This window comes from Ambystoma mexicanum, chromosome 2q (genome assembly GCF_040938575.1).
Source record: "Ambystoma mexicanum isolate Mex_15411 chromosome 2q, UKY_AmexF1_1, whole genome shotgun sequence".
Taxonomy (NCBI): domain Eukaryota; kingdom Metazoa; phylum Chordata; class Amphibia; order Caudata; family Ambystomatidae; genus Ambystoma; species Ambystoma mexicanum.
Genome location: NC_090924.1, coordinates 1,287,592,697 through 1,287,618,711, shown reverse-complemented (window position 1 = coordinate 1,287,618,711; position 26,015 = coordinate 1,287,592,697). Strand labels below are relative to the sequence as shown.

The window sequence follows — 26,015 nt, the reverse complement described above, 5'->3', positions numbered from 1 at the left end:
CTCCTCTTCTGCCATCACCGAGAACAACTCTGCCTCCTCCACCTCCCGAGCATGTTGCCTGCATCTGGCCACCACTAGAGAGAGTGCCTCCACCCACAATACTGCCTTGTAGCCCTCTCATAGCATGACCGGGCTATCGACTGACTCCTCATTTAGGGAGAAGTACTCTGCTGTTTTGTGGGATAAGCCCTCTAACACTTCGGGGGTGCCCAGTTAATATGTGTTAAGGCACCACATTGCAATGGGTTTTAAGCTCCATAAGCAGTGGGGAGTGGTCTGAGATCCCCCTAGCCAGAAATGTTGCAGAGACTAGCCTGTGTGACATACCATGAGGAATGAAAAAGTAATATATCCGGAACAGAGAGGAATGCACATTGGAGAAGGAGAACCCTAATTCCGATACATGCATTGTCCTCCATGCATCGATGAGCCCCAGCGCTGCAGCGAAGAAGCGTAGCTTAGTAGGGAGATCTGGGTTTCTGGTACCTATGCGTGTTGTTTAGAAAATCGAGTGTGAGAGGGGAGGCATATACCACCAAAATACCACAGGTGGTCCCATAGCTCACCCTTCACAAAGACAAACCTCCCCCTGAGATACTCCTGAACCGCCCACAACTGAAACGGCAGCTTCTTATGTATGAGGACTAGTGTTCCCCTCGCTCCCCTCGACCAGCCCGTGTGAAAGGCTGATGTATAGTTGGACCTCTTAAAGAACCTGCATTCCAGCCCAGCTAAGTGCATTTCCATCAGGAGTGCTATTCCTGGGGAGTATCTAGTAAGGAACTGGAGCACATGTCAAAAGAGAGACTACCCTGTCATGTGCCATCCTTTACCAGGAATTGTGTCGAGTGTAATGCTGACTAGTGCCCTTCTCCCCGCCCCCCAGTGCCTTGCGAGTCCCGAGATCTGTGTTCCTCCATCCCCCTCTCCTGATCTCGCTAGCTAGGCAACCAACCAAATGCAACTGCAACAGAAACCCCCCCGAACCCCCAACCCATGCATACCCCCAACCAGAAGCACCTGTCGCCCTAACTCCATTTCAAACGGACGTGGGAAGACTATTGCAACTATTACAACCATGTGCCGGGTGACCGCTATTGCAGCTTCAGCTGACATCCAATCTTGCCCCATATCACCACCTGCCTGAAAGATCCAGCACATACGGGTCATTGCTTGTCCAGGAGCCATTCAGCCCTTGTACGTCGCCTCCCCAATTGCAGAGGTATCTGTGTGATTCTACTTGGGTTGCATCTCAAAGAGAACCACGGACGACACTGGCGCTGGTCGCGGCCTTCCCCCCGGTTGCTGAAGACCGGGTGCGGACAATATGTCAGTCTCTAGCCAGGCCCAGGCATCTTTGGGATTATTGAAAAACTGTACCCATGTTAGACCTTCAGCTGTGCAGGAAAAAAGAGGGCATATTTTATACCCAGTGAGTTCAGTTTCCTCTTGACCGAATCAAAGGACTGCCTCACCTGCTGGACCTCCCTCATATAGTCCGGGAAAAACCCGATCTGATACCCATTGTAGGTTATAGGACCCGTGGCCCTTGCAATCTTCAACAAGGCGTCCCTGTCCCGGAAGTTTAGGAGTCTGGTGATTATTGTGCAAGGAGGGGACCTGGGTAACGGCTGGCCCGTTGGAATCCTGTGGGCTCTTTCGATTGAGAACAAATTGGAGAGATTCTTTGGGGCAAAGAGGTCTGTTGGCCATCGTTCCGGAAAGAGCTCCATGCTGGGCCCCTCGTCCATCTTCGGCACCCCCAGGATTCATAGGTTGTTAAACTGGTATCTTCCCTCACTATATTTGGCTCTGCTTTCCAGGTGGGCCAGCTTCTGGGAGACTGCTGCTAGTTGCTTTTCCATTCGATTGAGCGCATCCTCAGAGTCCGAGATGCGCTGCGCTGCTTCTCCCACTCGCAATGAGAGATTCTGCAAGTCTTGCCGGAGAAAGGACACCTCGGCTGAGAGGCGATCGATCTTCACTTCAATGGATGATCTGTACTTCCCAATCGCGTTCATAATATCTGCGAGGGAAATCTGAGAGGTCTGCGTCTGCTGTCCTGCTCAGCATTGCTGGAGTGTGAGCCGTGGTGGGCAGAGGGTCACTCATTGTCGATTGATCTATCTTGTGTTGAATCCCTGCACTCTTGACCTTGTCTTTTACCATGATGTCTGCCTGACCGACCCTGCTGTCCAGTTACCACTCCGCCTCTCAGAGCTTTAAGTGGGCCGGGGCCTGCCGGGGCCGGGCCCCGGCAGTCTCCAAAAAGTGGGGCTGAGCCGGGGCCCTGCCGGGGCCCCCAGTCCCACCGCACGCAACATTGGCGGTATGCATTATCCCGTCGCGACCGCAGCCGCGACGGGAGATGCGCCTGCCATGAAGTCAGGCTAGCTGACAGAAGTGGCAGCCAACCACAGCGATGCTGTGCCTGGCTGCCACTTCTGTCAGTCATAGTAACTGCCTCTGGTGACCCCTCGCGCGAGGGGTCATCAGAGGCAGTTACTGTTCCTTTGTTTCCCCAGGTCGCCGAGGCGTCTTTAACCCTCGGCGAACCTGGGGATTCCTCGACATATTTCGAGGTTTATAAAAGATGGCTTTGAAAGTACACATTTCAAGCCATCTTTTATAAAGCTTTGCCGACGGACAATTTTGTCCGTAGTCAAAGCTTTATAAAAGATGGCTTGAATTGTGTACTTTCAAAGCCATCTTTTATAAACCCGAAAACATGGCCTGAAAACTAGGCAAACCGTAAGGTACGCACACAAATATATATACATGTTATATATCTGTGTGCGCACCTTACTATGGTTTGTGTACTTTGCAGGCCATCTTTTCTAAACATAGAAATATGTATTTCTATGTTTAGAAAAGATGGCCTGTAAAGTACACAAACCATAGTAAGGTACGCACACAGATATATAACATGTATATATATTTGTTTGCAGACCTTGCGATTTGCGTGCTTTTTAGGCCACGCCCCTCCCAGAAGCCACGCCCCCAACTGAGGGCCACCTCTCGATTTCTTACCCCACTTAAAGCCCTACCGCCTCTCCTTCTCATGCACCGTCCCAGATGTCCAGGCCTCCTAGGACGCCCCCTCCTCCCAGCCCGGTGCTATAGTGTATCTGCAAACTCTCTTGCTCAGGGGGACGCCAACGACGTGTCTCTGGGACCTCTCGGTGACTGATGTGTGGCCCCTTCCGACTCTCCGTGTGGATCAATCTCCACCCCTGTTTCGACCCCCAGGCAATTGCTGCCAAACTGTAGTAATGGTAGTACGGCCTTTGCCCCCAATCCCTGGTCACCGCTGTGAGGCCCCAGATAGTCCAAGGTGGGGTGCCTCCCCAAGCCCTCTCCACGGTACTCTGCACTCTGCCTGCTTGTTGGTGCGGTGGCCTGTCTGACCACGGTAGCAGGCCCTTCCTTCCTTTCTGCTGAGTTCTTACACAGTCTTACCAGGATTCCCACCTCTCATGCCCAGGGTCCCCACCCGCTCCCCTGCCAGCTCTTGCAGCCTACCGGTTGTTGTGACCTCCAGAGAGGCGGTCCTCATGTCCAGTTGCCACTCCACTCCCGTATGTGTGGGGCAGATCTACGTGCTCTGATCCCTGACTCTACTTCATCCGGGTGGGGGGGGGGGCTCACAGGTGTAAGCTTCCTGTGCCTCCCTGCTTTTTACTTGCGAGGCAGGTATAAATCAGCCCTGTCCATGCTTTCTCATATTACCCGGCCTTTCAGCCGGCTGCAATTCCTCCTGCTGTGGGGCCTGCAGTCCCAATCGGCCCAACTTTATTGGTGGTTCCCCTACCCTGCTGAGGCCAATCTGTCATCAAATACCCCTCAGGGGGTTCACTGCTGCTGGCCCAGTGTCCTTCTGCTACCTTCAGTTCCTGGGTTCCTGCTGGCTACTGGTCCACAGGCCCGATGCCAGTGGCTTCTCTTCCAGCCGTGCCTGCACCCTCACTCCGCCGCCTGTCCACAACGGGTGCTCCGCTGCAGTCTGATTCTGTGGCGGGCTTGCTTTCCCTGGAGAGCGGGTCTCTTCTACAGTGGGGCTCCCACACCCGCCTCCAGCAATGCGGTCTCCTTCTGCTCACTGCCACTACCGAAGTTTCGCAGCCACGGGAGGCCAGTTGTTCCCCTGGCTACTTGCTGGCCTCCCAGCCACAGGAAGTTGGATGTCACGCTGGGCAAGCGCCAGTCGATCATTGCCACTCACCGGGACCGTCATTCTGGTTTCACCATTAGGAGTCCTGGCTCCACCGTCACCGCCTTAGCACTCCGGTGGCTCGCGGTCCAAAAAGGGCGCCATGCCTGGTCCTCCTCCAGTGGCTCCATATTTCAGGGCTTCCCAACATCGAATCTGCTGGGGGTTGCTGCTGAACAAAGCCAACAGTCTCTGCAACTCTTAGAAGTAAAAGCGAGGCAATTTCTCCACAGGAAACAGGATTTAACATTCAGGATGTTGGCGGCCTCGGCGGAGCTGCAGAGCTTGCGTCCTCATCCACTCGTCCCGCAACAGCGCCCTACCAGTACCTGGACTGTTGATGGCAATCTCTGGCAAAAGTGTGAGTGTTTGGCAAGTGATAATTATCCCTGGGACTGGTATGAGTACACAGACTTTTCTTCCAAATTAAGTTTTATAAGAATTTTCAACACATTAATCATTTTCAAAACATCCACAACCACATACAGTTAATAATTTGGACAAAACAAGACCAACCTCACCCACAGACTCATTGGGACCTAAGCACAGTTTTAAAGGGGGTCTCGAAAATGGTGTAAACATGTTCTCTGACCAACCTGTATTATAGGGCATTATGGCACTGACTCTCACCCTGTCTTTCTTCGGTACAACAACGCCATATTTTTCCAGGTAATTGGGCCAATCCACCTTCAGGTACTTAGGGGCATCATGTAACAATGCTGTCAAACATTCCAAGTGAAAAATGTCCTTCGATTTACATATCCATGCACACTTGGTGGACATGTGGGGCCATTTCCAGTGGTTAACCAGGCATGTACTCGCTGCCATTAGCAAGTTATGAATCATATGCTGTATCGGCCGAAGACGGTCTCCCTCTTCTGATATCCCCAAAAGAATCTACATAGGGCTCAGCCACCTTTCAATCCCCTCCAGGTCTTTTGTCCTTCTTTTATTTTTATTTCTTTCCAGAATGCCTGTGAGTGGGGTCAGCCCCACCACATAGGCCAGTATGACCCCACTATTCCACACCCACCCCAACATCATGGACTACCGCTGGTAAACTTCTTGGACAGTTATCATAGTGTGTATTGCCACCTACCTAGTGATTTTTATCTGTGCATTTTGTATTGGATCGCAAAAGAAGCTGTCCATGCTCTGTGGCACATGTATGTCCACATCTCCCCTGTAATCTCTCTTCCCATGTCTCTCTACCTGTGTCTTTAATACTTTGTACTGTAGCCCCCCTTGTATTCACACTTTATATTATTTCGAAATCAGCCCCTTCCTACTGGTGTGATTATCTATTATCAAATGCCGAAAGTTCCATGCCGAGATGGTAGCATATGGGCTTTTGATGGCAACAGCTGCCAATTGTGTGGTCCCATGGACTTTTTATGGCAGTAGGTGAAGGGTGATAGCAATATCTGTCATAGGATTTTAATATCAGAAAATATCACAGCAGTACCTGGGAAATAATGGAATTACCTTGGCATATAAATTGCACACACTGGTAAACAGTGCATGCCTGGCAAATGACCGTACAATGCTTATGGAAAAGCCAAAACTATTGGCTATGGCAATGTTGCTTTTTGCTTGCTGTGCAAATTGCTTGATTCCTCTCCAACTGTGGATATAGAACATATCATGGACGCTGATAGTAAGGTCTTTGCACCCCTCTCATTAACCCATTGTGATACTTGGCGGAAAAGTCTAGGTAGGCTCAATAAATTGCAGAACGAGTTCAGAAAGATACCTTCAAGATTCAGCCTAGTCTAAAAATCGTACAGTAATCTATGTGGCTTCCATAGACTTGTCTGCCACATTTGACCGTGTAAATAGGAACCCTCGTTGGTCTAAACTGAGCATAAACTGGCTAATTTGAGAATGCTGAATGGTTTGTTGAGACTGATCGTTGGCTTGCATGACCATTCTGTAATTCAAGTTAGGCTGAATGACGAAGCTGGGTTATCACGTAAAATTGAAACTAAGGTAGGCCTGAGGCAGGGATGCATTCTGACTCCCTGCCTCTTTAACCACTATGTCTCAGACGTGGACGAATATGTAAACACTGCCTCTTTTGTTCCCCCAAAATTGTCTGTCTCAAAGTCGCTTGGCTAGCTTATGCCGATGACATTTTATTGTTTCACCACACCCCCATTGGCATACAGCAACCTTTGAACGCAAAGGTTTTTGCCAAAGATAATTCTCTGTTAATTAACATTGGGAAGACTAAGATCATTACATTTGCAAAATTGGGAAAGAGGTCACTTTTTGAGTGTTCTCTTCAGAAGGACACACTGATTCAGATAAGCAACCTAGTTTATTTGGGATTTCCCATCTGCAGCCACCATCAAAAGGTTCTTATCCACTCTGCATTGAAACAGAAAGCACTAACTTTCGTTAATTAGATGATTAAGATTAATGGACAGTATGGTAGATTTTCATTTAAACCAATCTTGATTTATTATGAGAGTAAGGTCATTCCTAAATTTATTTATGGAATGGAACTGTTTTGTCCCTGGATTCTTGCTTACCTTGATATATTAGAGGCCTGTATCTGGCAGAGAGATTTGAGAGTTCCCAACGTAGTTCCCTTGGCAGCAATTCCCTTTGAGTTTGGACTTAGGTGTTTACAGGTGGAGTTATCTGGAGGCTATTGTCACTTTATCGCAATATACTTCATCCTGCTGACAAATCTTTGTATGAGGATTTGAAAAATGGTTTAAGCCGTAATAATGTAAATACTCTCAATATGTTAATGGATCAATGTGATAATACTCTCCTAAATATAGGGAAAAGTGTAAGTGACCTTTGGGAGCATCAGGGGACTGTTAAACATGCATTATTTGAGGACAATGGGAGTGCCACACTTTAAGAATTTCACGAGTATACTTCCGTTGCGTGCCTTTAGTTGGAACATAAACGCCTTGGGGTAGCTGCACCGTACTTGAATATTTTCCCAAACCGATATTATCTAAAGGAATTTTTAAGGTTCAGATGGAATTTTTACCCTACTAGAGAAATTCTCTTATGATGCAAATTGATCTCACGGGAGGAATCCTTTTGTCGGTTTTGTGCAGATAAACTTGAACTGTAAATGTTGAAGCATCTGTTGATTTATTGCAAAGCACTAAAAGTGCTGCACACTTTGTTTTTTAGGAAGTTGGTACATAGTGATGAATGGATTTAATGTGAGTCCTTCTGGTGTAGATGCTTTGGGGGCACGAGGGGGGTACTTATCCCACTTCAGTGGGTTCAGCAGTTACAGGTTTTCTGTGCAGTTTAACACTTAGTTATCTGCAGCAGTATTATCCCGTGTTTTTTTCTTAATAGTGATATTTTTAAAAGTGTGTCTTTTTTATTTTGAAGTCTTTCGTTTTTTAAGATATGAATAGAATTTAATATATGGTCCATTGACATGTGCAGGAATTCATATGCACATCTTCTTGGGCGTCTTGTATTTGTACATCATTTATGATTATTGATTGCTTTTCAAAGTGATTTTGTAATTTTTGAGATTTTGGGAAAGGTTGTAGTCTATTTTAAGCATGTACAATACAAAGAAAATATAACATACCATGCCTGCAAAGGAATGGGTCTTCAACACTGTGATGCCAATTTCACAACAGTAAGTAACTGTAATTTATACTCTACGGAATAAACACAACATCCTCAAATAAAGAGGAATATTCCACCATTGTTTGCCTAGTCATATTTTGAACAGAAATGTACAATATATGATTCATACTGAAGTAGTCGCCATCCATGTCTACTCCAACATGCCAGCTTAAAACCAGTGCAACATGTCAATAAGCGTTTGCCCATTTTGCTATTGTTCTGTCTGTTTGTTTTCTCTTCAGGTGTGCTTGTGACCACCATTCTGAAAAATTTCATCTCTTTTATTGAAACACCGACTGAGCGAAAAATGATCATCTACTCAGCAGTAAGTATGTAATATGTGTTGATTGTTAAATTGCTCTAAAACACATATACACTGTAGTACAGTGAGGTTTTAAAGGCATACGTCACAGAAAATAGTTCAAATGTCTCATTGTCCAGTATCCGTAAGTGCACACCCAGTGGTAAAAAAAAAGTTCATCCAATAGCTACACCAATTGTTCCCCATTCATCCATTCACTTTTCTCAATTAAAATAAAAACAAATGCTTTTAATTGGTTCCCATGTGTTTTTACCATTCATGTTTTCCTTGCAGAATGTTAAATTCTTTTCTAACTCGGTGCAACAGTAAAATACAGGGGGGCAGCAGTCCACCATAACCCGCCAATCCCAACTTCCCACCCCCAAAAAACATTATCCCTTTTCCCAAACTTATTATCTGTACATTTTTTTCAATTATATATTGAAGGTGAATTTATTTGAGGTGAATATTCTGCAGTGAAAAATGGGGGCAGTTAATAAAATCACTGGATAACATTTAGCAGTGTGGCGCTTTACAAAAATTAAAATAAATAACGGTACAGAAGTAATCACATAATACCAAACGACATAAAAATCATTTATACAATTAACGCAGCCGGGTGGACTTGATTGTACATTTTTGCAGACCTATCTTGGGCCATATTACTTGAACTTTGCATCAGTGCAAGTGCATTTGAGTCGAGGCAGATATTGCAACTATGCATATACATATGTTGCATTTTTACGTTTGCCCCAGAGCAAAATACGTGTGAAAAAATATCACTGTACTGGTGGAAGGTGTCTGTGATGTAGGCCCTGGATATATAGATTAGCACTAGAAGATGATTAGATGATTCAGAAGCTGTAACCAAATTAAGTTTGTGGATCAGAACTGTAGAGGAAAGCAAAACAGCTTGTAATATTAGTTGTCTAGGATTGCGAATGTTAACAGCTCCAGGTAACTGATCATACGTTAAGAGTCTCTGTTCTAGGACACCTGGATGAATATATACAGCATGACAAAATAGCATGTGCTTGGTATCCCGTCGATTCATCGACAGTAATTACTTTGTGGTAATTTACTAAGAAGTAATTACTTCAAAATGACTGACAAATATGAGTATTTAAGAGTTAAGTGGTTAAAAGGGACTAATGGGGCTTTTGAGGAGGGGTAGCAATGAAGACGAAAGTGGGTTATGGGGGGATACCCCTAAAGTTAAAAAAATTAAAAAATCGAAGTATTATTTAGAAGTCATTATTTCATAGTAAATTACCACAAAGTAATTACTGTTGATGAAATTACTTGGAACCCATGTACTTATATAAACCATGGTGTTCTGTTCAGGGTCGGATTGGGGCATAAAAGTGTCTCGGGCAACAATGAAAAAGGGCCTTTAGTTGCAAATGGCAATTAATTCCTTTTGTGACAGACTGTTTGAATAGTATCAAAGTTTTTTTTGTTGTTGATGTGATGCAAATTGTGTATTTTAAAGAATAGTCAGAAACACTGGTCAAAACTACTAGCCACATTGTGAAGTAGCTGATCAAACTGGCCCACTTTGACCACAAAAGTGTCCAACACTAGCATTTAGCGTTCTTGTTTCGAGTATTGCCCTGTAGGCCAGTCTGAGCCTGGTTCTGTTGCACAGCTGCAAAGCTGGCATGCCTAACTTTAAAGTGACAAATTAAGTACCTATCAGTATTGGCTTCCTAGATTCAAGGGCCCATATTATAAAAACCGTGTATGGGTGCAGTGCAGTTTTGGACAGTATTTGCACCGGAGATAAATACTCAGGTACAAAATGCATTAGAACCATTTGCACCAGGGTAATTTTTTCCCCGGTTCACATGCATCCTGTGAAAAATGTTACTTGTCCTTGTGCAAACGTTATTCAATGATGTTCTTTCAGGCGATAGGTCAGCAAATATCCTGCATATTGCCTCCCTTTTCTTTTTGCAATATTGTTGCCCATTATATTGGGCAGGAAAGCATGTTCTGATTGAACCTAGATCTAGGCTGGTTATGTACTACGTTAACCAGTAGGGGGAGCCCAAGGAAGAAATTCCCACTGTTTCAGTAACACATTCTTAACTAAATATCCGCTTGATGCCCACAACCGATGGGATAGGACAGGAGAGTTTAGATTTGAAACAATTACTACACAACAGTGCATGTAAAATGCTAGAAATCAGGGTGAGAGATCCGTAGACAACTGTCAAGTTTTGAAGCTATTTTATTTTGCCTCCAAAACGGTTTTGCACAGATGAATATATTTAAACATTTACAAGACTTTCGATAAGCACAAATGTTCTTAGGACAGACATTTCTTTTTCAGGGGAAATACAGTTGAGTATCGTCCTTTTCTATTGTCGAGGAACAGTTTCCACAATGATGCACAAGTATGCAGTACAGGTAAGTGATGACACAGGATTTTTACAGGGTGCGGCCCAAGACTGTGGTAGGTCCGGGGGTACAAAACACAATAGTGTACACAACACTATCTATAAACACATATACACAGGGGTTGTGCCACAAGACATCGACACGGAAGTGTTTCGGCCAAAAAGGGCTGGGTGAGAGCCCGAGGTGGTGGTGGCCTTCATCAGGATGATCACTTGATAGTGGTGCTGTCCGTACATGTAAGCTGTGGGGGAAGTGATAGCTGTCAGGATCTCAGGAGGAAATTAATGATTCATTTAGATATTAATTAATAATGGCTGATTAGAGCCTTAAAATACACTAGAGGTGTATTTTAATGGAACAGCTTACCGTCTACCTTGGTGCAGCGGGGATGCTGTGCGGCGAGTCCTGTTAGGGGTGCCGGACTCTTGGAACCATGTCTGCATTAGACATGAGAAGACTTGTACAAATCGGGTCACGAAGGCAATCAATATAGCCTTGGGTCTCTAGGAGCTGTGAAAGAAAAGGTATGCGTACCGTTATCTTAACACTCGGGGGGGACCTTGTTTTGTTAAAAGCATGGGTCAAAGTACATCCAGCGTGGGATGTGTGAGTATGGTACGTGTTGGACCAAGATCTAGGAACACCCGTGGTGTGGGTGTCTCCAAAGCGTGGTTAAATAAGTATAGCCTGATGATAATGGGGCTATCAGTTCTGCAACCTGCCGACTGCAGGGATCAAGTGTGAATGTTACCGTGAACTAAAGGCATTGGTGACGTCGCTTGCTGTGGTCTGAGGTTACAAAGAAGGTTAAAAAAGCTTTTCCAGTGCGCGTGGTGGGTGAGGCAGAGTCACGTGGGATTGTAGTGCCCGTGTCTTAAGTGACCGTGGAGTAATCCCATGTGGAGGATAATGTCAACATAAGGCGATGCTTTTTACATATCTATGCACGGTGGGGATGGACGTGGATGGCTGCAAGCACCAGGGTTTCAAAACGGCACTGTTGTCTAAAGGTAGCATAAAAGCTGCAGCCGTGCGCGTGTGCATTATTGTGGCAGGGTTAAAAGCAAGCATCTCCAGTGCGTAAGGAAACGCTAAAGAGGGCAGTGAGGCTGGAGGTACACAGGTTGTCTGCCCTGTTGTAGACAAAACCGAAGAACAAGAATAAAAAGCAGCGCAATTTACCGATGCTAATCGATGGCGATTCAGCTCCTCGCGGCAATGGATTCTGCCGAGGAGTGTTGCTGCCATTAGTTAAAAGCACTAGTCCTGCAGGACATCCGGCCAATGGGGTGCCTGCTGGGTGCTGGGGTGAGTATGGCACTCTGGTGTGAATGACGGCTGTCATTATTGGTTGAATGTATTCGGCCAATAGCGTGGGGGCATAACAAAGGTCGAGAGAACCCGTATGCATGTGTCCCCCTAGAAAGGCAAAAAGCTCATGAGGTGGATGACGGAGAAATTTGTGTGGACACAGATGGCCACGATGCAGAGAGGGCGCTGCATAACGTGACACCAGATCTGATTAGTGGTGGCTAGGCTGAGCTAATGGCTACCGAATGCCCTATGTAATAAACAAGTCTAGATCACATTTGAATAAACATATTGTGCAAACCGACTCGAGGCATACAATGATGTCACAGGGTGATGAACACGAAATAAAACTGTGCTAACTGTGGGTAGCAGAGGCCAAGGGATCAAAATCATACCACGCATCGGCGATCAGTGGCTGTGTGGTTCACATGTGAATGTAACAGTTTCCAGGGTGAAAAACACATGCCAGAGATCAGGATTAACAAACCACGAGGAAAACAGCATAGGTGGTGCCTTTTTGGCCGAAACACTTCCGTGTTGATGTCTTGTGGCACAATCCCTGTGTATATGTGTTTATAGATAGTGTTGTGTACACTATTGTGTTTAGTACCCCCGGACCTACCACAGTCCTGGGCCGCACCCTGTAAAAATCCTATGTCATCACTTACCTGTACTGCATACTTGTGCATCACTGTGGAAACTGTTCCTCGACAATAGAAAAGGACGATACTCACCTGTATTTCCCCTGAAAAAAAAAACTTTCGTGCTTATCGAAAGTCTTGTAAATGTTTAAATATATTCATCTGTGCAAAATCGTTTTGGAGGCAAAATAAAATAGCTTCAAAACTTGACAGTTGTCTACGGATCTCTCACCCTGATTTCTAGCATTTTACAAACAGGTACCCTCCTGGGCATATCAGGACTCCGCCAGGCGCCCTTTATATATTCTTACACAACAGTGCAGCATAGGTAATGGATTTCAGTTGGGGGAGCAACTGGGTCGTGCATGTATTACCAGGAACATCACCCATTGTAATGTGCATGGAAGATATGTTTCCTAATGCACATTACAATGGGTGATGTTCCTGGTTTTACCTTTAAGATTCCATAATATGAGCCCGACCTTCAACCATATTCGCTGACACTCACCCAAGAGCTGAAAGGAGGGTAAAACATGTCTGTGATTATAGAATGCCTTGTGCAGATGTCAGTCTGTTGCCAGCAAATGCACTTTTAAAGTGAAACAGCCATTAGTTTGTGAACACTAATGCCTCCTTAGAGAATATGGACATACCATCAGCTCCACGTTGGGGCTTAATTCTGTGGAGAGATCCTAGATAAACTAATGGAGAGAGGGGTTTAATAGCTGCAGATTATCACGGGACAGGTTTATTGTTTCAAGACAGCAGTAAAAAGAAAGACAGCCAGCATGGAGTTGAATACCTAAATGACAACTTAAAAACGACATTGAGCTTACTTTGTCAGAGTCATAGGGGGCAACAAGGTGTGGGGCCCATTTCAATTGCAAAGGTTGAAAGGGCCTAACTCCGGACCTGGCAACAACCACGCTTCTCGTTAATGACAGGCGTGAGGTGAGGTGGTAGTGCAGCCCCCTCGGTTATTAAATTCACGGGTCTGCAACATTTGGCACCCCCAAAGTGTTGGACTGCAGCTCCCCCCAATCTCTAGCCAGCATAGTCAATTGTCTAGAATCATGGGAGTGATTGCCCAAAACATCGGGATAAGCGCAGGTTGGAGACGCCTGCACTAAGTGCTTCTTTTTCTCAGGGCATTCGCTGGCTGTCAGTCCAGGTGCCCGCGAACCGACAGAACTGCATTGCTAGCATTTATTAAAAGCAGTGGCCAAGCAACTTTTTCAGTCTGCTTTTGCAAGACTGCGCCATTTTGGAAAGGAGCATCGCTCTTTTTTTGTCAGTGCAATGAGATGTAGCAATAATGACAGAAGCCAAAAATAGAACAAGCGAGGGGTTGGGTTATCCCCGCAGTGTCTATCACCTGAGTGCTAAATTGCTGCAAAAAAGAGGAGTGAAAATGGTGCCCCTCCCACCCAATCCTTGCCGTATGGAATGATGGGTAAATCCTAAAGATATGTCGGACTGCCTACCCAGCCATGTATGTCTATGACAATCACATCACACTGCATTTGATAATAACTTGGAATAATGAAGTCTTGCAACAACCAAATAAACAACAATACAACCAACAGGATGAGTCAATGAGAGGCAATGGGCACATCTGTGCAGAGAGTGAAAAGTCAAACACTCTGAATCCCGGCACTTAAAATGGCGCTCCCCGTGATTCCAGTGAAAATGGCGCATGCAAGATCTTGGCTACCCAGCACAGGAGTGTAATGTTAATGGTAAGAGATCCCCGCTCGGGAAGGGGGGTATCTGCAAACACGGACACGCGCTGTTCATTATGCGTGTAGTTTCTGTGCGTAGCTTTACAGCTGGCATGCATGGGTTACACCTAGTTGGCATATGCACTAAGGGACTGCCTTCTCTTTTTGTGTTACCATGAGAGAGAAAGCACGTTCTATCTGCTTGCTCGGAAATCCTGAAACCTCTGATAGGGCGGCTGAGCCTCATCGTCATCAGATACCAGGTGCCCCTAATGGGTGAAGCCATGGCCAGGCCACATGCAAGTCAACACCCGGATGTGGTCTGTGGAGGGGTTCAGTATTTGCTCTGGGCCTTGAGTCTAAGACGGACATTTACATGTAAGGAGCTTGTACCCGGCTAGCACATGTGTACAGCTTTTAGCATGTTTTGCATTGTAAATGCATTTTCGTGTTGCTGGTCATATATTTAATATTATGTTTTCTTTTTTATAGTGTTTATATTTTATTGACGTTTACTCATAAGATGGATAGTGAAGTTTTAATACGCATGAATGATTGTGAAGTTTTAATACGCATGAATGATTGTGAAGTTTTATGGATTTTTAAGTTGACATACACTGCTTGGTTGAATAATTTAAGGACGACATATGAAAAGTGAAAATGTAAAAAGTCGTCTGTATTATAAAGGGACTTTAAAATGCGAACAGGGAAATATATAGAATGAATGCTCACACGCAAGAGGGCTTACAAGCAGAATGACAAATAGCATATAACACTAATTCCTCTTAATAGTTCACTAAAAATCCTATTTATTGTAGTCATGCTATATCTTTTTGAGTTTTATTCAAACAAAACCCTGTGCACCACGGTCGGTGTTTCTAAATGGACTGCCACCAGTCTGAGAAAAGATGGTAATGCTAACTCTAGTGACAAAGAGTACACATGACCTTAAGCAAGTGTACCTAGCGGTTACTCCGCATACATGAAACAGCTTTTTGACATACTTTTATTTCCTGCGTTCTACCACATAAGCATATAGAAATATAATCAATTGCTGTTACTAAAACACTCACATACATTGAAAAACAGATAAAAACCTTACACACATAGAGATTTCTTGTTCTCTGCCATTGAAACTACATATACAACTAGACAGCGTGCTACAATAATGCAACACCAAAACAGGTCAATAACCGTGTACTGTAAAAAAAGCAAAAAGTACAATAGACAATTCAGTTGTTCATCACATAGCCCAGTCTGCTACAATGTCCAAAATGATGTATGAACACACGAATGTTGTTCACAAACCCAATTACATTGTGTGTCCCCTCACGAACATCATGGGCCATCTCCTATCACAATATCTACACACAAGTGTGTTAGAAGGCCAACTAGAAGCCCAATGTTTCACACAACAACTGGAATGCCCAAGGGGTGCCAATGCTTCCCGCATGTAACAAGTACCAAGCCACTGCGCTGGGCAGCGGCCACGTGAAGTAAACGTCCCTCCTCATTCCTGGAAATCTAGTTTCAACTAAAACGTCTTCTTTAGGGCTGAAAGGGTTAGTCAATTCCGTTGTGACTGGAAAGTCAAAACACTTCATTACGGCCTTCAAAGGACAAACCTACAACAAAGACAATCACTAATAATACATTGAGCTACTGATGTCTGTTAAACCCCAATAAAAAAATGCAAGCAGGTGCCCTGGTAAAAATGTATTGCCACGTGAAGTAACCTGCACACCAAGTGCACCCTGCACCAAAACACTGAGTACCCCATGAAGGAAAACCTAAATTACTTAAGACGCTTATATCTCAAAGGTGGCACGTTCCATGGCATATGTGTGGAGCCCCACGTCCAAGACTGCAGTACAACAAAAAAACAAATAATTAATCCTGCTGAACGAGTTTGCTCGTGCCATGCCAGCAGGGCTATGGAAAAAAGGGCAATACCTTAAATGAATAGTGGGAGCCCGTCCCCCATTGTATGTTTCCAAACTTGTTCTGAAGCCGGTCTAACAAAGATCCGGTCATTAGGTACTGTATTGTGTAAATGAATCAGAGTCAGGCTACGGCCCACATCCCCAATCATTAGCATCATGCTGAAAAGAATGAACGGAACTTTGTCAAAAAATCAGATGTGTACGTGTCGTAAATACCCTGGAGTGAAGATCAATGTCCACGCACAGACCAGCTGTGCAGCCATAGCAATAAGTCCAGGTTGCTTTATTGTACATAGGTACATTGTTCGGCAGAAACCTGTGCAGGTCCCTTAGGGACCACTGGAAAAGGCTTAGGACTACAGGTGTTGGTAGTGAACCCAATTGGTAGCAGTCTGACCTACCCAGATTTACCTGGTAGCTGTGGCTGAGCAGTCAGACTTCTCTCAAGAAGAGTTAGGCAGTATATAGAGTATACACATTAGGTACCAAAATGCAGTAGCACAAGCAAACCCTGACCAGAGCTTTGGCATAAAAGTATATAATTATTTATTTAAAAACACACTTGTAAAAAATACACTAGCACTAATATGGCAAGCACGTTCAAACACAGTCACTATAAATATATATTTACATCCCTGATTACTTATTGAACAAGTCTTAGTTAAAACACCACTTATTTGCAGACAGAGGTGAGCGCTCAACCTAAGATGGCACTCCAATAAGTTAGTTAAAAAGTGAGGGAAAAGGCAGAATTAGAAAAGCACACAATACCAACACTTTTAGAAGAACCGCAGCAAGTCAAGGAAGGCAGAGTCTACTGTAGAGCAAGAAAGTTCATAGGCCAGGCCCACTCTTGGAGAGAGCAAGGCGGTTTGTGTCCAAGATCACACAGTTGAATTATACTTTAAAAGTCTTTGCAGATAGTTCAAAAAGAGTTGGATCAGTTCAGAAAAAGTTAGTTAACAGGTCCCAGGTCACCCCCGGATAGAGAGTCAAGGATTTACGGGACACCTTGAACAGTCTGTTGCAAAGGAGACCTGGCGGGACACAGTACCTGAAATGGTGAGAAAGCTCCAGCGGGGGCAGTTGTTCCTGGCAGCGGGTGCAAGTCGGTGCTTCATCCAGGGGAAGAGAAGATCTCGACGTGGAGGAAAGCTGGAGGTCGTTGCACTGCCAGGGAAGAAACCAGACACGGAGTTTCCCGGTTAAAAGGTAACTACCCTTTTATTCACGGTAGTGGTGAAGCGTGGCTATCCGGCCGCCAGGTTGCTTGGCATGGGCGATTCGACCACGAGACGGTCCAGGAAGGCGAAAAGAGGGCAAACTGGTTAACCCCACCAGTTCAAAGGAAGAAGACTCTCCAGGATGAAGATCTCCTCTGTCGTCGGGAAATGGTGAGACGGTTCAGCAGGGCTCCACCGGTGGTGTCGTCAGTGCAGGTCGGCTCAGCTTCTGCCTCTTCGGATTCTTTAGGTCCTGTGGCGCCTTCTGAAGTTCCAGTCCCCAAAGCCCTGCTTTTATGCAGAAAACCCCCATTCAACAGTCCTAGCTGTCACTCAAACATGCTAAGTGGTGAGCCGGGCGGCTCACCACTGGGTCAATCACACAAGAGTACGACTTGAGTTGCCGAGGCAACTCAGTCCAGGGTGCCTAAACCCCCCTCCCACACATCCTGTAGACCCAGACAGAGTGGCACCACTTTTGGAGGCTTCTGTGCAGAAGCCCGCCAAAGGTGGAACAAAGGGCTCGACTTGGGTTGGAGTTACAGAGGCGAACACAAACGCCATTTTAAAACCGAGTCCTGGCAAAAAGACCCAACCGAAGAATAAATATTAAATAAATAACCCAGCGGTATCTTTAACATTGCACCAAAAAAGTGGTGCGTTTAAAATGAATGGGAAAATCCCATAGGAAATATTCCAGTGGAATATTTCGCGTGGTAACCACTGCCACCAACCAGAAACTCGAAGAGGGGGGACTGCACAGTGCCCCCTCGAAAAACAGACCCAGGGGCAATCTAATTACCCCTACCAGTACTTCCACAATATTATGGTTTGTACTGGTTCTGTTCACAATTTAAGACTAGTAAAGTCAATGGTGACTTTACATGCCCTGGGAGACAGTAGTCAGTCCCAGGGTATGGAGTCTATGTTTGGGGGTCACTAGGACACCCCTGTGTTACTGCACTGAGGGTGCTGTGTATCACAGTTACCAAAAACACATGAAACCCTATGGAGTAAAAGAGCCCATAGCCCATTAAACACATTACAAAGTCAAAGGATATCTCAAATCATGTTTAAGAGTGGGAGAAAAAGAGTCTCACTCTTAGCAGGAGAAAAAAATAAACCCCAAAAATCCAGCAAAGCTGCTGGGGGACTCACTTGTTTGGGAAATTAGCCTATACAGAGAATTCTCCCTAACATACATTTTCACATCTCCAGTTACTTGCAGGTATTTACAGGATACATGAGTAGGTAGATATAGGCATACATCAAGTATCACAAGAAACACCCACCGGCCATCCTCTCACATCCAGCTCAGGCCCACAACTGACATTCATGGAACACTCACACATCACCTTCACTCAACATCCCCCTGAGCTGTCCATCATACATACACCAACATTCTATCAGCATGCATTCATAGGCAATGAGACTGAACAGGACTAACTCACAAAATAACATCTCTCTTCTTTTTTTTATTTTGATTTAATTGCATTGCAATTTTAACACATTTTTTTGAAATCCTTCAAAAGATTATTTTTCTTTTAAACCAAGTTCAGAATTAGATAGCGGTGGATCGGAGCAGCTTCAATCGCGAGCATTCCCATTTTCACAGTTTCAAAGTAATTTTATATCCAGAGATTTCAGGAATAAAGTCACTCCGGTCACACATCGTCTGTTGTTTCCGCTCGTCAAAACCGACAAAAGGTTGTCTGAGTCGAATGTTCCAAAGTTTTTCAACGGTTCCGCAAGGAACCGGATTCTTTCTGTTTGGAGCCCTTCGCATTCTAGCAATAAGTGCCCGCTGGTTTACACTTGGGGGTTTTCTTCGCAAAAGCGGCACTTATTCAATTGCACCTGGTTTCATATAGCTAAGATTTCGTTAGTTTTCACCTGGTTAACGGGAATCTTAAAAATGTTCTACTTAGCTTTTTGTCCGGGAATTGCTTTAAGTACCCTCTCACCTCATTGAGCTTCATTAGTGTTGTTGGACAAATTGCAGTCAGAGAGTACCTGTTCGCCACTTCCAAAGTATTGATCCAATCGGCCTCAAATAGTTTTTTTGAAACTTTGTTTGGGTTCTGCATCAGCGTTTCTACAGGCAGGTCTAGTTCTTTTAATATATTCAAATTGAACTGTTCCCATCTGTCCAACATCTGGTTCGTTCCCCCTTCTATCTCCTTTTTGATTAAGTCCAACATTTTAGATTCAGGAGCATTTATTACTTTTCTATATAGCATTAGGTTTGCTCTCATTTTGATTGCCAGCAAAGATGACAGACAGAGTTCTCTTCTAATAAGCACCATAGGTGTCGATTTAGACAGCCCCAGAACACCTCTCCAGAAAAAGCTTTCATGTTTCACCTAGATCGAGTTCGGAACTAACAGCATTTCGTCCATACCATACGTCAGAGCAATAGCAACCTTCATCTTGAAGAATCTAAAAATAGGGATGAGGGGAAAATCTGCCGTATTTCCTGTCAATGGCCTTCGCCTGTGCTGTTACATTTTTTCGTTTGCTCCACAGAAAGTCTTGCATGGCTGCTTCCTGTCTGTCGTTACTGATCATTATTCCCAAGTATTTAAAGGTGATCCCTTTTTCTAAGAGAAGACCTTCGCAATACCATGAGAGCTTTGATGTCTCTTTTGGAGTTCTCGCCATTATCAAAATTTTTGTTTTTTCTTTGTTTAGTTGTAGGCTGTTCTTTTTTAAGTAGGTCACCAGATTGTCTAGTTGACGTTGCAGACCATTAGGGGTTAGATCCATCAATATTATGTCACCGGCGTAGAGGAGTCTAGATATCTTGATCCTCCTAACGATGGTGGAAAATGCCTGACTTCAATTGATTAATCTCCATAATCTGCTATATAAGCGTTGTATAGTGTAGGTTGCCCCTACACTATACAACGCTTATATAGCAGGGGGCAGCCCAGCTTAACTCCTCTAGCGGTCTGGATTTCTTCAGACAAACGGCCCTCTGCACTTAGACAAACACTTACAGATGTGTCTTGATGTAAGGCTTGGATCGGTTCCAGAATAGAAGGTGGACATTTCTTTGTTTCCAATTGTTGCCTATGGACCTGATCAAAATCTTGGACCAGGTCAATGAAGGCAAATTTACTGGGGGTCCTCCCTGTAAGACTTTAGCTTTCATAGAGCTCAACAGAAAAATGTTTGTTGTGGTTCCTGAATTTTTTACAAAACCATTCTGAAAAGGGTCTGCATATTCAGTGGTACGAAGCCAAGTTTGGAAAGCGTCTAAGGCCAACGAGGCAAACACCTTCCCCATCACATCCAGAAGTGTGATCGGTCTATATTGATTTGGATCATCCGTTGCTCCTCTTTTAAAAATGGGAACGATGGTTGCTTTTCTCCACGAATGAGGGACCTCCTAGGTGATGTTACAATTTGAGAACATTTTACTCATTATGTTGGCCCACAGCTCTGGATGTTTTTTCGATTCCAAATTACAGATCCCGTCTCTTCCTACAAACAGTCATATTCCACAGGCATATTCCACAACAGTACGCATATTGTAAATGCCGTACCCAGTCCTCAAAGGAAGTAGAAAACCGCCTGATCCTCAATCAACAAGAAAGCTCTGGAACTGTGTATCTTGTAACCCTCTTGCAACCGTGTAACTTGTAACATATAACTTTCTTGTAACTAACTAGCACCTAGATGTCCCAGGGCTTTGTGCACCATTATAAATGCAAAAATAAATAAATAAATAAACGTGATTCTGCAAATTGAATGACGGCAGCTCAGAGTATCGATTACATTTTTGATGCTGTTCAGTAAAGCTTGCAGTTCGTGTTACATGGGCCCTCCCCGGCTAATGAAATGCCAATGGGCTGCAGTGCTGCTGGATATCTGTCAGGTGGCACTGTGCAGCACAACAATCCTGACAAGGCTGGTGTAGAACCAGTCACATGCTTGCCTGAAAAGAAACAGCATGCTGTAGTAATCTGCTTTGCAGGTCATAGTCATCTGTGTGTCAGGATGTTGGAATCTTGGTGTGCGTGCCTGGAATGTGGAGTGTTGGGCCTCTGGGGTGTTCCACGGAGTGACAGTTAGTTTTGGAGCTGGCTTGGTGATGGATGCCAGTGGTTTCACACATAGGTACTTACTTAGCTGTATCTGGCAAAATAAAGGCACTTAATATACTCACGTGTCCAGGCGCAGTACTTCAGAACCGGGAAGGGCCCTACAAGGCATGTTCCATGTACCTCCTGGCTCTCTGGTAGGATGCGGACTGCAAATGCCGAGAACAAGCAGAGCCAGTGAGTGAGAGCACGCGGCGCACATACCTTCCGTGGGCTTTATAACTGTTGCCTGGGGGTTTTGAATAGGGCCGGCATGCAGTACCAGACTGCTTTATTATGTAAAGAGCTGTGCAACTGTTCAGATCTTCTGTTTGCCTTCTTGAGTGCCAGGCTATAATGCAAGCCTATGCAAAAAAGATGAGCATACTCGTCCTTGGTACTTACAGGGTTAAGGTGATGATGTCACAATTTGCAGACCAAAGGAGCAGATTCGACATTCTAGAGACTATGGGAGCTGGGGGGAAGCCGCCCGCTACCTGATGTAAAACCAGGAGGTGATATACAGAGAATACCCCAGAACCTCGCTACCCTCCCTCGTGTGCTGACATCTAATCTGCCCAGATGTCCTTGAGACCATGTAAGGGTAATTTAGGGATTGGGCACCTGCCTGGTGATCCATGAGCCAGGACTACACGCTGTTTGCAGGGACAGTGGCTGTCAGGTGGAGGGCCATTCCCCCAAGAGGCATGTACAGTAATCACGGAGCACTGGAGGATGATGACACAAGCGAGATGATGAGCCATGGTGACGTCAGGTGAATCTCTGGAACATCCAGTATTCGTAGCGCTTCGAAGGCAGAGCCCTGGAGCAACTGAGAGGGGTAAACACTTTACAAGGCACACACGAGAAAGAGGAGGAAGGAGAACATTCTACCACAAGCCACACGGTACCACATTAAACAGTGAGGAGGGAGAAAGAATGGTGGTACGTGGAGTTGTGCAACCGAGAGGTCAGAGTGAGAGGTGAAGAGGAAGAGAGGAGCGGTGCAGTGAAGAAGTTGGAGTTGGAGAAGGGAAAGAACAAGCAGGAGGAGAGGAGAGATGGATATTGGACTTTGTGCAGGGAACCATAGAGATAAAGGAAAGCCAGAGAGTAGTCAAAAAATGAGGAGGTGGAGAAAGCAAAGGAGGTGAAGGTCAAAGGAGAGTACACTTTTTACTTCGAGAAGGGGGGAGGGATATTGACCCAGGTTTTGGGGAAAGAGGTTAAAGTTAAGAGAGAGACTGGCAGAGATGGTGGGTGTGATGTGCATTGTGCATGTGACCTTGGTCACGTGGACAGGTAAATAAATGGACGCGCGAGCCCGCCAAAAGGCATATCCTGCTCCAACAGCCGAAGTATGTCTCAGGCGTTTCATTTATGCACTGCGCACTAGGGCTGCGCTGCGTCACCCTCTCAGGCCCAGCCTCCCTGCCCGAGTTGAGCATCACATTGGCGACGAGGACAGGATATTTAGGACTGCCCCACACAGACACACAACAAAGAACACAGCCTCGCCCAGCCTGGCTGACGACCGCGCTCCTCTGGTATGATATGATATGGCATTTGTAACGCGCCTATACACAAGTGTTTCAAGACGCAACGAGGCGGGGGGAACAAGGGGAGACAGACAACGATCCTACTAGGCCAGGTGTCATTCAGATCGCGCAAGTGCAAGGGTAGAGGGGAAGGGAAAAGTGCAGGGGGAAAGGGAGAGGGGAAAAGTGCAGTACAGGGTTAGTAGAATACAAGATAAATAATAAGGGCCAGCTGGTGGCAAGTGCAAGGTAAGTGAAGACAAGTGCTAGGGAGGAGGGGCTGTAGGATACAGAGACAGTCCCGCAGTGCAGGGGTTGCCAGGGAGGCAGTGCAGGAGAACTGAGAATGGTGAGTGGCCCCGTTGCAGATTCAGTGCAGTTTCAGTGATTTTAGCGGGGGAGAGAAAGCAGAGGCAAAAAGGAAGGTTTTGAGGTGCTTCCGGAACTGGAGATGGTTCTCCTCAAGTTTCAGGTAACCCCAAGGCCTGCTGAGCTACTTGCGCCTTTCTGTGAGGCCCAGGGGAGTGCTGTGGAAAGAGCATTTGATGAAGCTCAAGTAAGTGCGCCGCGCACTGGACCAGCAGGGGGCTCGATAGGCAGCGCCTCATACAGGCCTGTCAAATCACTCAGGCAGCCCACGCAGGCGAATACACACGCGCCTAGCACGTGCTGAACGCCGTGAAAAAAATAAATAAAATAATAAAAACACATACTTTTCTCACTCACGCAACAAGTGAGGCACGCGCTGAGTTGTGAAAAAAAAGAAAAAGAAAAAAACAGACTTTTCTCAGTCAGTGAGTTGGAAGTTCCATACAAGCCTTTATTCCACAATCAAGAGGGTCATTTTTGCCATCCACCTGCATGACTGCCCTCATGAAGCACAGCAAGCACTCACATAAAAGTAAACTTCATGTGCCTGACAACGACTACTAAATGAAAGCCCAGGGAAAAGAAACAAACCAAGGACTGGCCTGTTCTGCCTCACACTGACACCAGGCCCCCACCTTTTACCAAGGGGCCTACCAAGAGGAAGAAAAAACACATGCCACACGCACACAACCCTGAAGAGGTGTGCCAGGTCCCCCCACCCCTCATTTCTGCAACAAAAACAGTGGCCCAAAACCACATAGCCCTACAGAATCACTCATACAGTTACAAGGTGGTCACAGAAGACCACAAACCAGTCTGAGACAAGAGGCCATACCTCGAATACTGGTACCAGAGAAAAAAAAAAAAAAACAGAAGAGCAGCCCACACACACGCCAGGCACCCAAAGCTAGGGCCACACAGAGGCACAAGAGCGCAAGAACACAAGCCAAATTCAACACAACATGGCGGACGTCACAACTCCGCAGAGACAACATAACCGCAGCCTGGACACTAGCACGTGGCTAGACACCTCGCAAGGCACATTTATGCAACCATTCCAACCTTTGGACCATGCACGGGCCTCCATTGGGAGCTGTGGATCCAGCAATTTGAACTGTGCATTTTGACGTGCGATATTGTCAGTGAAGAAAAGAAAAGAGCATTCCTTATGCTGGACCTGGGCACAATGCCACTACGCCTTTTCAATGGATTACCGGACAGAGGCATGTCGGACAACTATGAGACAGCCTAAGACGTACTCACGAGAAAGTTCAAGCCGAAGGTCAGCCCTGACTTCGAGAAGTTCAAAATGAGTCAAGCCAGGCAAAGGCCACAGGAGGGCATTGACGACTTCCACAGTCGCCTGCGGGAGATGGCTCTAGCCTGCGACTTCCCAAATGAAGAATTCTCGGTGAGGCAACAGGTAATACACAGCCTGTCTTCTGAAAAACACAGACGTTCTATTCTCTCAGAAACAGACCTTCCATTGGATGCCATCCTGTCCATAGGACGCCTGAGAGAAAGAACAGACAAATATGCGACAGAAATGGAACAAATCATAAGTCGTTTACCATTGGACACCCAACCAATGAAGAACAACGCATCAACAATCAACGCCTTAAGACAGCAAAGGTCCCGCAAAAGCCAACCTATCACCCGACTGAAAGATTGCATTTGGTGTGGAGGGCAACATGGCAGAAATGAACCATGCTCACCATATGGCACCATATGCCGTAAATGTGGAAAAGACAACCACTATGCATCAGTGTGTTTAAGCTCAAGGCGACCTAGAGACGTATCACCTCAGAGGAGGGATCCTCACCACAGAAACAACGCAAGACCTCGCAGAACACACCCAGACCGCCCTGAGCGACAAGAATGCCAACAGCCCAGCAAGTCCTGCAATAGCAGGCGTGGTTGTGCTTGAGCCATCGACGGTGAAGACACTGATAGCTTTAGCAGTGATGAAGAACAATCTAGTAGTGAACCGTCCCCTAATCATGATGGCAGACCCAATAACTCCAGAAGAGACAGAGTGTATATGATCTCAACAGTGAAACCAGGCCATGGCAATCAGCCGAGTGGGAACAGGTCAGAGCGTTGCACCATTTCAGTAGGAGAGGTCCCAGTGACAATGATGATCAACACTGGGGCAACGGTAAATGTTGTGCCAACCACCAGATTCAATAAACTTGATCCCAAACCCATGCTCCGGAGACGATCCGTCTTACTCTACACATATGGCTGCAAAAAGCCCCTCCCTTTAGTGGGATATTTCAAGACAATACGCTCACACCGCGGAGTCAGCTGCAAAACACGCATCCATGTAGTGGACACCGGGATTGAGACTCTTCTTAGTTGCCCCACAGCAGAACGTCTGGAGGTCATCCAATTCAACCTCGCCATCCAACAGGATGACATCGAGCATCTACTGGCAAAGCACAAGAACCTTTTCACAGGCATTGGCTGCCTCAAAGGCAGGTCCGTAAAACTTCACATAGATCCTAGCATTGAGCCACGGGCTGTGCGACACAGACAAGTGCCCTTCCACATGAGGGCTGCAGTGGAAGCGGAACTCCGCAAACTAGAAGACCTCAAGATCATTGAGAAAACCTCAGGGCCCACCCCATGAGTCTCGCCAATGGTAGTCAC

At 45.7% G+C, this 26,015-nt stretch overlaps 1 protein-coding gene and 1 long non-coding RNA gene across 2 annotated transcripts in view; one reads left to right on the top strand and one right to left on the bottom strand.

Moving 5' to 3' along the window:
* The window catches only part of LOC138570103 (prostatic acid phosphatase-like), a 406,974-nt gene that overhangs the window by 289,790 nt on the left and 91,169 nt on the right, over window positions 1-26,015 (top strand). Inside the window, exon 8 of the mRNA XM_069648716.1 lies at window positions 8,071-8,153. Coding sequence (XP_069504817.1) covers window positions 8,071-8,153 — 83 coding nt within the window. The remainder of the gene's footprint in view (window positions 1-8,070; window positions 8,154-26,015) is intronic.
* Window positions 10,394-11,814, bottom strand: LOC138570104 (uncharacterized). Its single transcript, XR_011303400.1, has 3 exons — window positions 11,715-11,814; window positions 10,899-11,042; window positions 10,394-10,773 (listed from the first exon to the last, which is right to left on the bottom strand). It is a non-coding gene; the product is annotated as an uncharacterized lncRNA (long non-coding RNA).